At 48.7% G+C, this 12,847-nt stretch overlaps 3 protein-coding genes across 3 annotated transcripts; all 3 read left to right on the top strand.

Annotated features, from left to right (window-relative positions):
* Positions 1–604: 604 nt before the first annotated feature.
* CDV56_101586 (kinesin family protein) lies at positions 605–3,688 on the top strand (the record flags this gene model as incomplete). Its single annotated transcript, XM_026755205.1, has 2 exons — positions 605–804; positions 862–3,688. 2 exons carry the CDS (start codon positions 605–607, stop codon positions 3,686–3,688), a joined length of 3,027 nt encoding a protein of 1,008 aa, XP_026609639.1.
* Positions 3,689–4,504: 816 nt separating this feature from the next.
* On the top strand, positions 4,505–7,759 carry CDV56_100973 (peptide-methionine (S)-S-oxide reductase MsrA; the record flags this gene model as incomplete). Its single annotated transcript, XM_026754592.1, has 6 exons — positions 4,505–4,679; positions 4,754–5,072; positions 6,383–6,515; positions 6,566–6,688; positions 6,742–7,489; positions 7,557–7,759. 6 exons carry the CDS (start codon positions 4,505–4,507, stop codon positions 7,757–7,759), a joined length of 1,701 nt encoding a protein of 566 aa, XP_026609638.1.
* Positions 7,760–11,068: 3,309 nt separating this feature from the next.
* utr2 (putative cell wall glucanase (Utr2)) lies at positions 11,069–12,532 on the top strand (the record flags this gene model as incomplete). Its single annotated transcript, XM_026753720.1, has 3 exons — positions 11,069–11,192; positions 11,251–11,691; positions 11,760–12,532. The coding sequence occupies 3 exons, from the start codon at positions 11,069–11,071 to the stop codon at positions 12,530–12,532; spliced, it is 1,338 nt and encodes a 445-aa protein (XP_026609637.1).
* Between the last annotated feature and the right edge of the window lie 315 nt (positions 12,533–12,847).

Raw genomic sequence — 12,847 nt, 5'->3', positions numbered from 1 at the left:
AAAGGGGGGGGGCAAGATGAGTCTAGTGTAGTATGGGATCTCCAAATTGCACCCATCCGGGTAAACTCGATAATGATGAAGTCTTCTGGCTGTGGCTATCTATTTCATGGTAAGGCACCTCCGAAAGCGAGTGTGGTCCCAATCCCTCCGAATAGTGATTATCAGCCAATCATGATAGAGTTGTGTGTGGCCATAAAGAAGAAGCATTGTGGTGATTGCGTTTCTCTGCATGATTAGGGGAGAATTTGGCGAGAATAGCTAAGCACACGCGCTATTACGCTAATCGATACCGCTGATGGTTGCTCGGAGCAACGCAACGTGGACAACAACCAGAAGTCAACAGCTTTGACGTGAAGAAGACAAATCACGGGGGAATAACTCAATCAGGAACAGTCTAACAGGACTGTCAACATTCCTCAGCTGTAGACTCTCGACACTTATTTCTCTATTGATAACTTCTTCTTACCTCATTCTCTCCATAATCCTCCGAGTGGCCGAAGGGTGCAGGGCGTCGCGGGATACGCGAAATTCACCCTTCACTCATTTCCTGTCTTCGACTGCAATTCCCCAGCCCAACCTGGAGGGACGCTAAGATATAGACGCCATGGCAGCCGTAGGCGGCTCCTCATCAATTACTGTCACCGTTCGAGTCCGACCTTTTACAATTCGAGAGGCAGCACAGCTTCCAAAATGTGAAGACGGGCCCCTATTCCTCGGAGATGGCTCCCTGGCCGGAGCACCAACTCCCAAGCTCAACCAGAAGGGGATCCGGTCCATCATCAAGGTCATCGATGACAGATGCTTGTGAGTGCAACTGTGGACCAGGATATCAAGTCAAGAAAAAACTGACGATACTCAAAGAGTCTTCGATCCTCCGGAAGACAATCCAGTTCAGAAGTTCTCGAGAAGCGTCGTGCCAAACGGAAAACGCGTCAAGGACCAGACATTCGCCTTCGATCGGATCTTTGACCAAAACGCCACACAGGGTGAGGTTTATGAAGCGACTACACGAACCCTCCTAGACAGCGTACTTGACGGTTACAATGCCACGGTTTTTGCTTACGGTGCCACCGGATGTGGAAAGACGCACACAATCACCGGCACAGCACAACAGCCCGGTATCATCTTCCTTACCATGCAGGAGTTATTCGAGCGAATCGAGGAGCGGTCAGGAGAGAAACACACCGAAGTATCCCTTTCATACCTGGAAATTTACAACGAAACAATTCGTGATCTTCTAGTCCCTGGCGGCAGCAAAGGGGGCTTGATGCTCCGCGAGGATTCGAATAAGTCGGTTTCTGTCTCTGGGCTATCGAGCCACCACCCGCAAAACGTACAGCAGGTGATGGACATGATTATGCGGGGCAACGAATGCCGAACAATGTCGCCAACGGAAGCCAATGCCACTTCCTCTCGGTCGCATGCAGTTCTTCAGATCAATATCGCCCAGAAAGATCGCAACGCGGATGTCAACGAACCACATACAATGGCAACACTGAGCATCATTGACCTTGCGGGAAGCGAGCGAGCTAGTGCCACTAAGAACAGGGGCGAGCGGCTACTGGAAGGAGCCAATATCAACAAGTCCCTTCTCGCGCTAGGCAGCTGTATCAACGCCCTCTGCGACCCTCGAAAGCGCAACCACGTTCCTTACCGAAACTCGAAGCTGACTCGTCTTCTGAAATTCTCCCTGGGCGGCAACTGTAGGACAGTGATGATTGTGTGCGTTAGCCCATCTAGCCAACACTTCGATGAGACACAAAACACTCTTCGCTACGCAAACCGGGCGAAAAATATTCAGACTAAGGTCACGCGAAACGTGTTCAATGTCAACCGCCATGTGAAAGATTTCTTGGTGAAGATCGATGAGCAAATGAACCTGATCAATGAGCTCAAAGCTCAGCAGAAGGAATCTGAAAAAGTGGCCTTCGCAAAGTTCAAGAAGCAGACCGAAAAGAAAGACGCAGCGATCCGGGAAGGTGTTTCTCGTATTCGCAATGCATATGATCACTCGTTGCCAGAAAGGCAAGAGAAGATCAATAATATGATCAAATTGAAGCAGGTAAGCCGCAGGATCGGCATTTTGTCTTCATGGATTGCTGCTTTCGACGCGGTGTGCGCAAACTCCGAAAACGAGGAACCGTTATCCAGTCTCCAAGCGATTCGCAAAACGGCGCAAGGTATTCTCCTCGAACTGGAGGGTAGTAGACAACATTATCACCAGCGACTGGCGAAGAATAACTGGGACCGAGCTATGAACTCTGCTGTAGAGAACGCCATCCGTCAACTCAGAGACTTTGAGAATAGCGACACTAGCGACTTTGCCAATTTCGATCGGGAGGCAGAGCTCCTCCGGTCAAACGCGGAGCGAGAGGCTTTGTCCGCAGTGGCAGAGCAAGACAAGGCAGGCGAGGCAGCAACAATTCAAGTTCTTCTCCAAGCTCAATTTGAGGCTATTGCCTCCATTGAGCAGACAATGCACCTGAGCGAGGAGGAGGCAGTGGAAATGGGCAAAAAGATTCTTCTGAAGATGCTCAACTCGTCAGCTAACGTCGCCACCAATGTCGTGAAACCGGACGGCACACTACTGCCTGCTCAACCACTCAGTCCATTGAAGCCTAGCTCTCCCAAGCAGAAAAGGAGATCGAGCGTAGCTCATTTCCCCGCGGTGAAAGGCTTAGGGGCACCAATAACATTTACTCCCGCGGCCCCCGCATCACCAACGAAGGGATCCCCACGACGACGTAAAGTGGGTGCCGGAAGGAAGAGTGTCAGTTTCTCGCCGAAGAAGACACAGGCAAAAATAACGAAGAGGAGTGTCCGCTGGAAGGACGACGAGCAAGATGGTGCCTTGACGGAGTATCAAAAGACACCTCAAAAACCAGCCACTGAGACTATCCCTGAAGAAAGTCCTAGTGAGCCCACACTGCCCCGGACCTCTCCAATCCCACGCGGAATTCCTGTGCCCAGCCGAAACATCAGTCCTTTTGGCTCCTCTCCGGTCCCGCCTCCTTCTAATGAACCAACGCTGCACGTTCAAAAGAACAATCGATTTAAGGCGGGATTCCTGTCAAAGAAACCCGGCAGCTCGCCCGGGGGGCCGCCTCCAACCTCTACTCTCCCGCTATCTGACAATGAGAATTCACCTTTGCGAGACATTGAAAACAGCAGTTTCTTGAATCGAAGCTCTATCGACCGTCCATCTCGAATCGCAGTCCGAACATCCAGCGGAAGTTACTCCAGCAGCCCACTGTCCGACACCAAGGATAGCTGGAAGGCCAGCAAGGATGATGCCATTAAGATCACTTCAGCAATGAGACGAATTTCTGGCGGACAATTTGGCTCCGGTGCCTCTACCAATTCCCTCCGCATCCACCGCCGACGAAGTCCGACATCTGCAACCTATGGAAGCTCTCCAAGCGAAAACACAATGTTTACCGCATCGCAGGCCAGGCGGATGGTCAAAAGTGAGAAAGAGCTTGATCCCAAACCTAGGGTTTTGAGTCCTCGAACTCTTCCAATCATGAAAAGCACGAGTCATAGACGAACCACATTCGGAGGTGACATTCGGCCCCGAGATATCAGTCTTACAAGCAGAGACGCTATAAGACTTAGTACTATGGCCGCTCCAAGCATCGAGCGGCCCCCGGAGACTCTCTACCCTAGCTCTGGAGCAGGATGGAGGTAGCACGTTGAATGTTGACTTATATTGGCTACTTGCTGGCGATATCGGGTACTTGGGACGGTGTTCAGGACGACAGATACCATTGCTCTTGTTCCTCCTTTTTCTTTTTCTTCTTCTTCTTCAATGTCCAAAACATCTTTACATGGAATCTTGCCTTTTTCGACTTACCAATGCATGGCCGAGGATAAGCCCATCCCATCGAGAGAAAATGGGAACACCTGGTGTAAACTTGTTCTTTTTTTCAATGTCGATAGCTCTTTTTTGTACGATACGCGCGGATTTCGAGACTCGAAAGATTGAGAGATAATTCTGAAAGCTTTTTGTCGCTCTTCCCGTGATGGCTCTTGTTCGCTATGCCCTCATATGTCATCGACTTATCTATACCCCAGATCTCGTGTGGAGAGCTGAAGTTCGATTATGTCATTGCGTCAAATGACGCCAGTTACCTAAGCGTCGACGAAGCCATGGTGGATTTCTAATGATAAAGACGTTCTATAAAGAGGTTCAATTGCCTTCTTATTGTGAGTCTCTTGTCTCACAACAGTCCAATATCTACTGAAAGGAGGACTTCAAGCTCGCCTTTTGTCCTCATTTGACCCATCATCACACCCCGCAATCGCAACATTCCGCCTTTGCCCCTCCCTCAGAAATTTTTCTATCTCCAAGGTCCGACTCCCTGATTATTCGAGTACGTATTCCATCTGATTGATGGCATTTGTTCCACCCGCAGTTAGATCGACTTTGTTCTCACGGTTCTTTCGTCCGTTCTCGACTAGCTCTCCTTTCCTTTCCTTGACCTCTGAATCGGCATCTCGGAACATGTCCGACAACACGCAAAAAGCAACACTGGCCGCGGGCTGCTTCTGGGGAGTTGAGCACCTGTTCCGCAAGCATTTTGGCAATGGAAAAGGCCTTGTCGAAGCTAAAGTAGGCTACTGTGGTGGATCGACGTCCTCCCCATCGTATCGAGCTGTGTGCACTGGAAATACTGGCCGTATGTTGTTGCCTTCCTTTGGTATTCGTTGGTCAGAGTCATGAGAGGCTCACATTCTTCTCTTTATGTGATAGATGCCGAAGCTGTTCAATTAACCTTTGACCCCTCGGTCGTCAGCTACAGCTCCCTGTTGGAATTTTTCTACCGCATGCATGATCCCACGACCAAGGACCGCCAGGGCCCTGACGTCGGCACACAGTACCGCAGTGCGATCTTCACACATGGCGAGGAGCAGCACAAGATCGCGGAGGAAATCACGGATAAAGTCTCCAAGCAGTGGTACAAGCAGCCTGTCACAACGCAGATTATACCTGCAGGCCAGTGGTGGGATGCCGAGGAGTACCACCAGCTTTACCTAACCAAGAACCCATCGGGCTACGAATGTCCTGCTCAGTAAGTTCCGAACTAGATACATCCGTTGATTCTAATCTGTTGCTGATTTCGTTCTCGTATAGCTTTGTGAGAAACTTCCCTCCCCTCTCTTGACTATCAGTCAAAATTTAGATACCATATAATAGAATCTCAATGAGTGACATCTGTGTTCATATTTTTTTCGAGTACTTTCATCTTCGTCTCGAAATTTTGTTCTTGCTTCAAATGGGAACACTCGCACCTTCACGACTTGTTCTTTTGTACACGCAGTCCAACCGCAGGCGTGTATCCTTTAGGCCAATCGAAAGTCAGTATATGGCCATACAATTTATTGAAAGTTGAGGCCTCTTTCCTGGATTGACTTTGAAATTGCTCGAAGTTTTCTGCAGCCTCCGAGAACAATATCAGAGACTTGCAATGTAAGTGTAGGAAGTTGCGGATGGCAAGGCAGGTCAGTACGCACAAATACTCAAGATAATCAAGCATCAACAGTCAGAAGGTACGGGCTTCTACTGTTACTAGGTGTAAAGTGTGTTTTAGTGTGCTATGAATGAAGTAAGAGGTTCTCACTAGATTTTCTAATACTCAACCTACAGTGACTTATATCGCGAGAAAATGGTTAACATCTAAGGAGATTATAAAATCACTTAGTAAAGATATGGATTTTAATCCTAATTATACTTAGTAGTTATATTAGATCCATAGAGGAAGGGTATTAGAATCTTCTAGGGTGCATAATAGTAGGATATGATGGCTTTAATAGAATTATTCATTACTCAAGCACAGTACTTCACTTCTCTAAGAGAGAATATACCTAGGATCATTTCCTACCCTTACTTTTCTCTTCTTTCTTTCACTTGCTCCAGCCTCCTCTATTCCTCTTCTCTACATCTCTACTTCTTTCAGAATCAAACCAGGCTCTGAGGGCTTATTTATCAACCTAGATGCTCAAATACTCGCGAGTAATGTTCACCTTCCTCACAGAGTAACACTGAGAGCATAAAGAGTCCTTTGAGACACAGCAAATACCCTCTGTTCATCTTCAACTTCCTTTATTTACCTCTACTCAGCTCACATTGTCTGTCATTAATACAAAGAGCACCGCCATCTGCATCAATCTTTGCCTCACCTTCTCAGCTGGCTGTATTTCTGACAGTTCAGCGTCTAGCTATCACCCTACAGTCTTCTGTCCTCTGAAGCCTCATTTAACCCTTTTCAGAGCTTAAGCAGTGAGTAACCCTGATAGCTCAGAAAGGCCTCACTGTCCTGCACTTGTGTCTAACATTGACCTCATTGAAAACAGGATACGGAGCTTGCAATCTAAAGTACAGACACATCTCTCATCACAACCGGGAATCTCCAACAGACTGGCTCAATATCTCGATCCTACCGACAATGGCGGTGTATACCATTGATGGGGCCATGGCTGAGGCCTTGGGCCATCTGAATCGCATTGCCTGTCACGTAAGCCTCGCACCATGGAGGTAATGGGGTTGGCAAACTGATGATGGCAGTTCCGCAAGCATGAGCAACACAAGCCAGCCAACGAACTGGGAAAGTTGAGCATCATGGTCGTCAATGCCTTCTCTGAGGGAATCGAGCATATTCCAGATAGCGACTACGTGCTCGATGACGGGGTAAGTAGCCTCTGGTCATCTTGTTACATGGTCGAAAAGCTAACACGCAATAGCTCCCTACCAGGATCGTGGGTGCCGAAACCCAGCAGACCATGCGTCATGACACAATCCAGAAGCAAGCTGTTGCTGCTCTTATGAATGAGGTTGAGAAGGAGAACAAAGAGCCGGCCAGGGGTCACGGCAATAGAGCTGGAAGCTGGGCTCAAATTGCCGGGTCCATGGCGAAGGTTCAGTGCCAACCAAAGGAAACATTGCACTACCTGTCGCCTATGTCAATGTCGTCTGTTTCCGGATCCAAGCAGAGTCACAGCATTGATGGCGAGAATGATCCGAGAGCCATGGATTTCTCGGGGGCAGCACTCTCACCAGAGATAGCTGAAGCCAAAGCGGGCGTCGTACGTATTTACGGCAGGGTCGCCAGGGAGGCGATCCGCTTCATCACCACCCGTATCCACGAAGGTCCCCTGCAGGAAATTCGGGTCGAGACGAACGAAAGGACCCGAGTCACCTTTCAATATGCCTCTCATGCACTTGCCTTTGTGAAGTCGAACCAGGAGATGGAGGAGATGCTCGGATACGGACGCTTTGGCACCGGATACAATGTCGAGATCGCCGAGATCATCGATTGGAACGATGATCACCGTCGGATGAACCAGCCCATCCGAGAGCGTCGGCGCCTGTCTTTCGCAAGAAAGAGGCTCTTTGCCGATAACATGTCGCCGGAGAAATGGAAGTCGGACATTCGTGCCGTCGCTGGACTCGGCAACATCGACTTCCTCTGGGTCTTCAACTCTGGAAATGGTGAGTGACTCCAAGCTGTGTCATGTTGTGGTTCCCTGAATGCGGGCGAAACCTAACTATAGCATAGCTACTGCCGTGTTCACAAGCACTGCCGTTGCTCGCAGAGTCCTGGAGGCCTTCAACAAGTGGAAAGACACCCGTGCTGTCTACAGTGGTGTTTCGGTGACTTACTCCTCGGATCCCTGCGAAAAGGAGTTGGTTTTGGTCAAGGATACAGCACGCCCAGGCTTTGCCAAGAACTTGAACTTCGTCAAGAAATCCATGCGCTGATCATGGGATTATTGTATCGCCCTGGCGGAGCGGCGGAGGAAAAGGCCATGACATGGCCGCCGATACTGACGGAATGAATTCATGCGAGGGAATGAAGTGGATATATCAGGAGTCGAGAAGAGAACAAGGACAAGCAAGGGCAATTTGTTCACGAGTTGGAACTTCTCCATAGAGAGGACCAGTGGGAAAACGTGGCGATGGGGGGCACGACACGGATGGTCCTTTAACGACGAAGCTGCCGATGCTGGTATCGAGGGAACGAAGCGTTCGATCTCGGTGAGGTCGACATCAATTTACTAGCCGCCCCTGTTCAAATCAGCCTATGGCAATGTAGTCAAGCGGTGTTTAGCTAGGGGTTGTCCCACAGTAGATTGAGCCAGAATGTCCTGTCATGGCATGAATTTTCAACTGTATCTTAGGCTATCTTTCACTTACGTGGTACTTCAACATTGCCACTCAACAACTTTCACCTGAAATTATGATGGACGGGTAGAAGGGACAAAGTGCATGGGAGTATCAGGTTAGTGCTATGGGAACATCCGTCTTCATCTACATTGCTCAAGGCGACGATCAATCAACGATCAAGTCGATCAATAGCTTTGTTGGCTGGATGTTGACTGAGCTGCCTACATCATGACTACCTAGTGACCACTACCTAGATAATATGAACCATGAACGCATGCAAGTTCAGAATACACCATCCCTTCTATGGAGTACCTGCAGCAGTACCCATCCCCTTGCATGGGAAGGTTCATGGCATGTGTGTCGTAGACAGCACACGTACGCTTCTTACAATATGATGCAGCCAGCAATGATCATCGTCAAGTGGAATAGAATAGTATCTGTGATGAGTTAACTGGCAATGCCATCTGACAGGTTTCAGATATGGCGTTGATATGATGTCTATTGGAATGTGCCTAGTCCGCAAGGCCCCCAGCCGAAGAAGATTGTTCCATGATATGTATGGAAGGTTGAATGGAAGTCTGGAAGTATGGCCCTGTGTTACGGTTTCTGTTTGTTTGTTGTACGTGGGAGGGGCTATAAGTAATGTTGTGAGGTCTGGAGGTCTAGAATACTGCTGTTGATAGTTCTTTTGTTGACTGGAGTAGGGAGAGTACTCCGTATATGCTGTGAAACTCATGCTGGGATGGTTGTAAGTAAAGGGGTAAATCAACTGTGATGTATCATTACTGTCAGACTCCAGCCAGCATCTCTAGCATTATCACCATGAAGGATGACAATCAGGGTAAAGATGATAATGCATCACTGTATACTGAGTAAGAGGTGTGTAGTCGAACTTGGTTACATACTGATCAAAAGTCCATGGTTGGAGACTCGAATTGTTTCCTTCTTCGCACTAGTATTTGGTTGTGTTCGGACCCCGTCAGCAGCCATAATTGCTGCATTCCAATGAGCGCATGGGACTGACTTTGGTGGCAAGAAGTAAGATTTGTGGCAATCTAAAAATAAATTCTTCATGTTGAGTTGTCACACTTCTGGGTTGTCAAGACTCAAGAGTCGACTATCATCATCATGTTTCTTTCGTAGAGTTAGAGTAACTCTACCGCTGGCAAGTGCTATCTTTTCTCTTTGTCATCACCAACCCATACCAAGTCGCCAGTCGGTCGGTTGTCGGTCTTCCAAGGAGGAACCAAGAAGCCAACCAAGAGTCCAAGAAATCGAACACTCTGGGTGTCTTTAGATTGCGTGTAAAGAAGAGGACTGAGGTGAAGCTGGTTTTTACCATCTGCATTGCCATAAGTAGCAGTCTGCTAAGAGTGTTCATATTAATATCATAGCAACAGTTCATATCATATGATATCAAAGACACGCTCCTATCTTGAAGAGATCATCTGATTGGCTCAGAGCAGTTCATCGATTCAGAATATGAAATGTGGGTGCAGTGGATGGATTTAATCTGTTTTCTGAGGGGTTTGTCTGTTCTCCTCTAGCTTAGGTACCTAGTGATTAGTCCCGCATATGGAGTGAGACAAGTTGGAAGTCTTCTCTCAGTGGTCGGGTGTCTCCTTTGGTGTCGCCTTTGGTCCCGTGCTTGTCTTGGAGGGATTTTTATAATTATGACCTTTCATTTCCACCTAAATACTTTACCATACACTACTATTAACTAAGGTACAGGCTACAGCCCAATTTTCAACGGTAACAGCCTCAAGACTTATTTGTCAAGGACTGCTGGAGATTGGAGGGCAGCGCTATGAAATCTAAAATCTCATAGTAATGAGGTGTCCTTGCCCATCGGTTGGCTGAGCAGGCAGAATTGACTTTGGTGGCTGTGGGCCAGGGACTTTGTATTGTAATTACAAAGGCCATTAAATATTTACTCCAGACACTTTCAGGGCAGCTTATCAGCGGCAATAATACCTAGGTAGTAGTACTACTAATGAGAATATCCTGATTCTTAGTGGACTGACTTGACTGTTCTCGAAATTTCGTGCTCAGATGATCCGGATGGCTGAGGTCATTGTCTCTTTGTTAATGTAAATGGAATGGAATCAACCGAATGCGGACCCTGTTCAGGGTCAACTCCAGATGCCTTGAAGCTGTATGGAAACGGTCGGCTAGTAGCGACACTCACTCACGGAGAACAAGTCGATTCGTGCAGACAGACAAGTGATAGTCGATCCAAGGACCAATTATCTTCTGATGTCTCTAAACTATATTATTATTATCATCACTTATTAAATTATTTGATTTATCAATATTACCTATTATTTAAAATCCGCCCCCCGACTTCTGATCGCTTCTCCTTTTCCTCCTCTTGGTCTGTCGGAAGATTATCACTATCGGTAGTAGTACTGATCGCTCCGGAGACAAAAGTCGACAAAGACCACAAGAGAGACAAAGGAAAAGAACCACACTCGCTTTTCTTCTTATTCTACCTCTTTTCCTCCTCCTCTTCCCCCCCTTATTCTCCAGCGGTTCCTGATTCCCCTCTCGTTGAAATCTACCGCAGCCTTTCGTTGATTGGTGCGTCATATTGATTGCGCTTATATTCGCCAGCCTATTTGCATACTTCTCCATATCATCGCCCACTGTTCCACTCCGTTCCTCTCTGTCTCTGGGTCTGGTTCAACGCTCGCTCAATATTTTGGTACGTTCCATTCATCAAAGAACCCATATCCCACACGCATCCTACAAAAATTGTAATCAAAAAAGGGTTCTGTGCTTCGCATTACTGATTCTTCTTCACAGACCCCTCATTCATTCACCTGCTGGTGATCTTTCTTTGTCTATACACAATCTTTTTCCCGTCTCTGTACATATCCATTCTCTTGTACAATATCACTCACCATGGTGCGCATCGCCTCTTCGCTTCTCCTGGCCACTCTGGCTGCCACAACGGCCTCGGCCTCCTCCGATCCTCCATCTTGCAGCCAAGACTCCCACTGCCCTGAAGAATGGCCTTGCTGCTCTCGTAAGTCCAGACTGCCTCTTGTTGCCTCAGTCCTAACCTAACGATGCCTCTACTTCAGTGTACGGCCAGTGTGGTACAGGCGCTTACTGCTTGGGCGGATGCGATCCTCTCATGTCCTACTCCCTCGACTCCTGTACCCCTGAACCCGTTTGCCAGAGCAAGACCTACAACGACTGGTCGAACCTCGACAGCGCTGCTGAGAACACCAAGTACCTGGGCAATGCCACCAAATACGACTGGGTCTACAGCGGTTATCCCAAGGTTCAGGATGGAAACCTCCTGCTCACCATGCCCAAGAACAGCGTCGGCACCCTGATCGCGAACAACCACTACCTTTGGTACGGCAAGATTTCGGCCAAGATCAAGAGCAGCCGTGGCGCTGGTGTGGTCACCGGTTTCATTCTGCTGTCAGATACCAAGGACGAGATCGACTACGAGTTCGTCGGTGCTGATCTGACCAATGTTCAGACTAACTACTACTTCCAGGGCGTTCTTGACTGTAAGTTCGATGGCAGATACCCGATCACGATTTTGGCTATTTAACTCATATTTTTTCTTTTCCCCCAGATAACAACGGCGCAAACGCATCCGTCCCTGGTGGTGACACCTTTGGCGAGTGGCACGAGTACACGATTGACTGGAAGCCCGAAGCCATCACATGGTCTGTCGACGGTGCGGTGAAGAGAACTCTGACCAAGGAATCCACCTACAACGAGACAAGCAAGCAATACATGTACCCCCAGACGCCCTCCAGAATGCAGCTGTCCCTGTGGCCCGCTGGTCAAGCGAGCAACGCGGAGGGTACCATTGCCTGGGCCGGCGGTCAGATCAGCTGGGATAGCGAGGACATCAAGAACGCCGGTTACTACTACGCCACTTTTGGCGAAATCACCGTCGAATGCTACGACCCTCCCAGCGATGCTGATGTCAAGGGAAGCAAAGCCTACATCTTCAAGGACAACGCTGGTCTCGAGAGCTCCGTCCAAATCACCAACAACAACACCGTGCTCGCCTCCTTTGGCGCTACCGGACTTGACATGGACCTTGGCGCCAGCTCGTCTGCTTCGGGATCTGCGAACAAGACCAGCAGCAGCAGCAACACTGTCCCCTCTGGCAATGGTGGCTCTGGAAACGAGCCTGGCAATTCCCAGAGCGGCAGCAGCGGCTCCGGTACCAGCACCTCTGGAAGCTCCAGCAGTGGCAGCTCCACCGGATTCAGCCAGGGCAGCGAGACCTCTGCCACCACCAACAAGAACGCTGCTCCGTCTCAGAACGAGCGAGTCCTGAATGGTTCCTTCTTCGCTGTTCTGGTTGCCGTTGTTGCTCTGGTGACCCTGTGAAGAGGGTACTTGACACTTTCCACACTTTTTCTTGGATATTCTTTCTTCTTTTATACTTTGTTTTTTTTTTTTTTTTTTTTTTTTTTTTTTTTTTTTTTTTCCTTTTTTTTTTTTTTTTTTTTTTTTTTTTTTTTTTTTCTTTTCCCCGCACCTTCTTTTTCTTTTTATCATCTCCGCCCCCCCGAGAACAAAGGGAAACTCTTATGCCGGTCTCCCCTTCACAAAAACAACCACCACCCCCACCCCCACCACCCTCCCCCCCCCCACCCCACCCCCCCCCCCCCCCCCCCCCCCCCCCCCCCCCCCCCCCCCCCC

This window comes from Aspergillus thermomutatus (genome assembly GCF_002237265.1).
Source record: "Aspergillus thermomutatus strain HMR AF 39 chromosome Unknown NODE_453, whole genome shotgun sequence".
NCBI classification, from domain to species: Eukaryota; Fungi; Ascomycota; class Eurotiomycetes; order Eurotiales; family Aspergillaceae; genus Aspergillus; species Aspergillus thermomutatus.
This window is presented reverse-complemented; position numbering and strand designations above follow the sequence as displayed.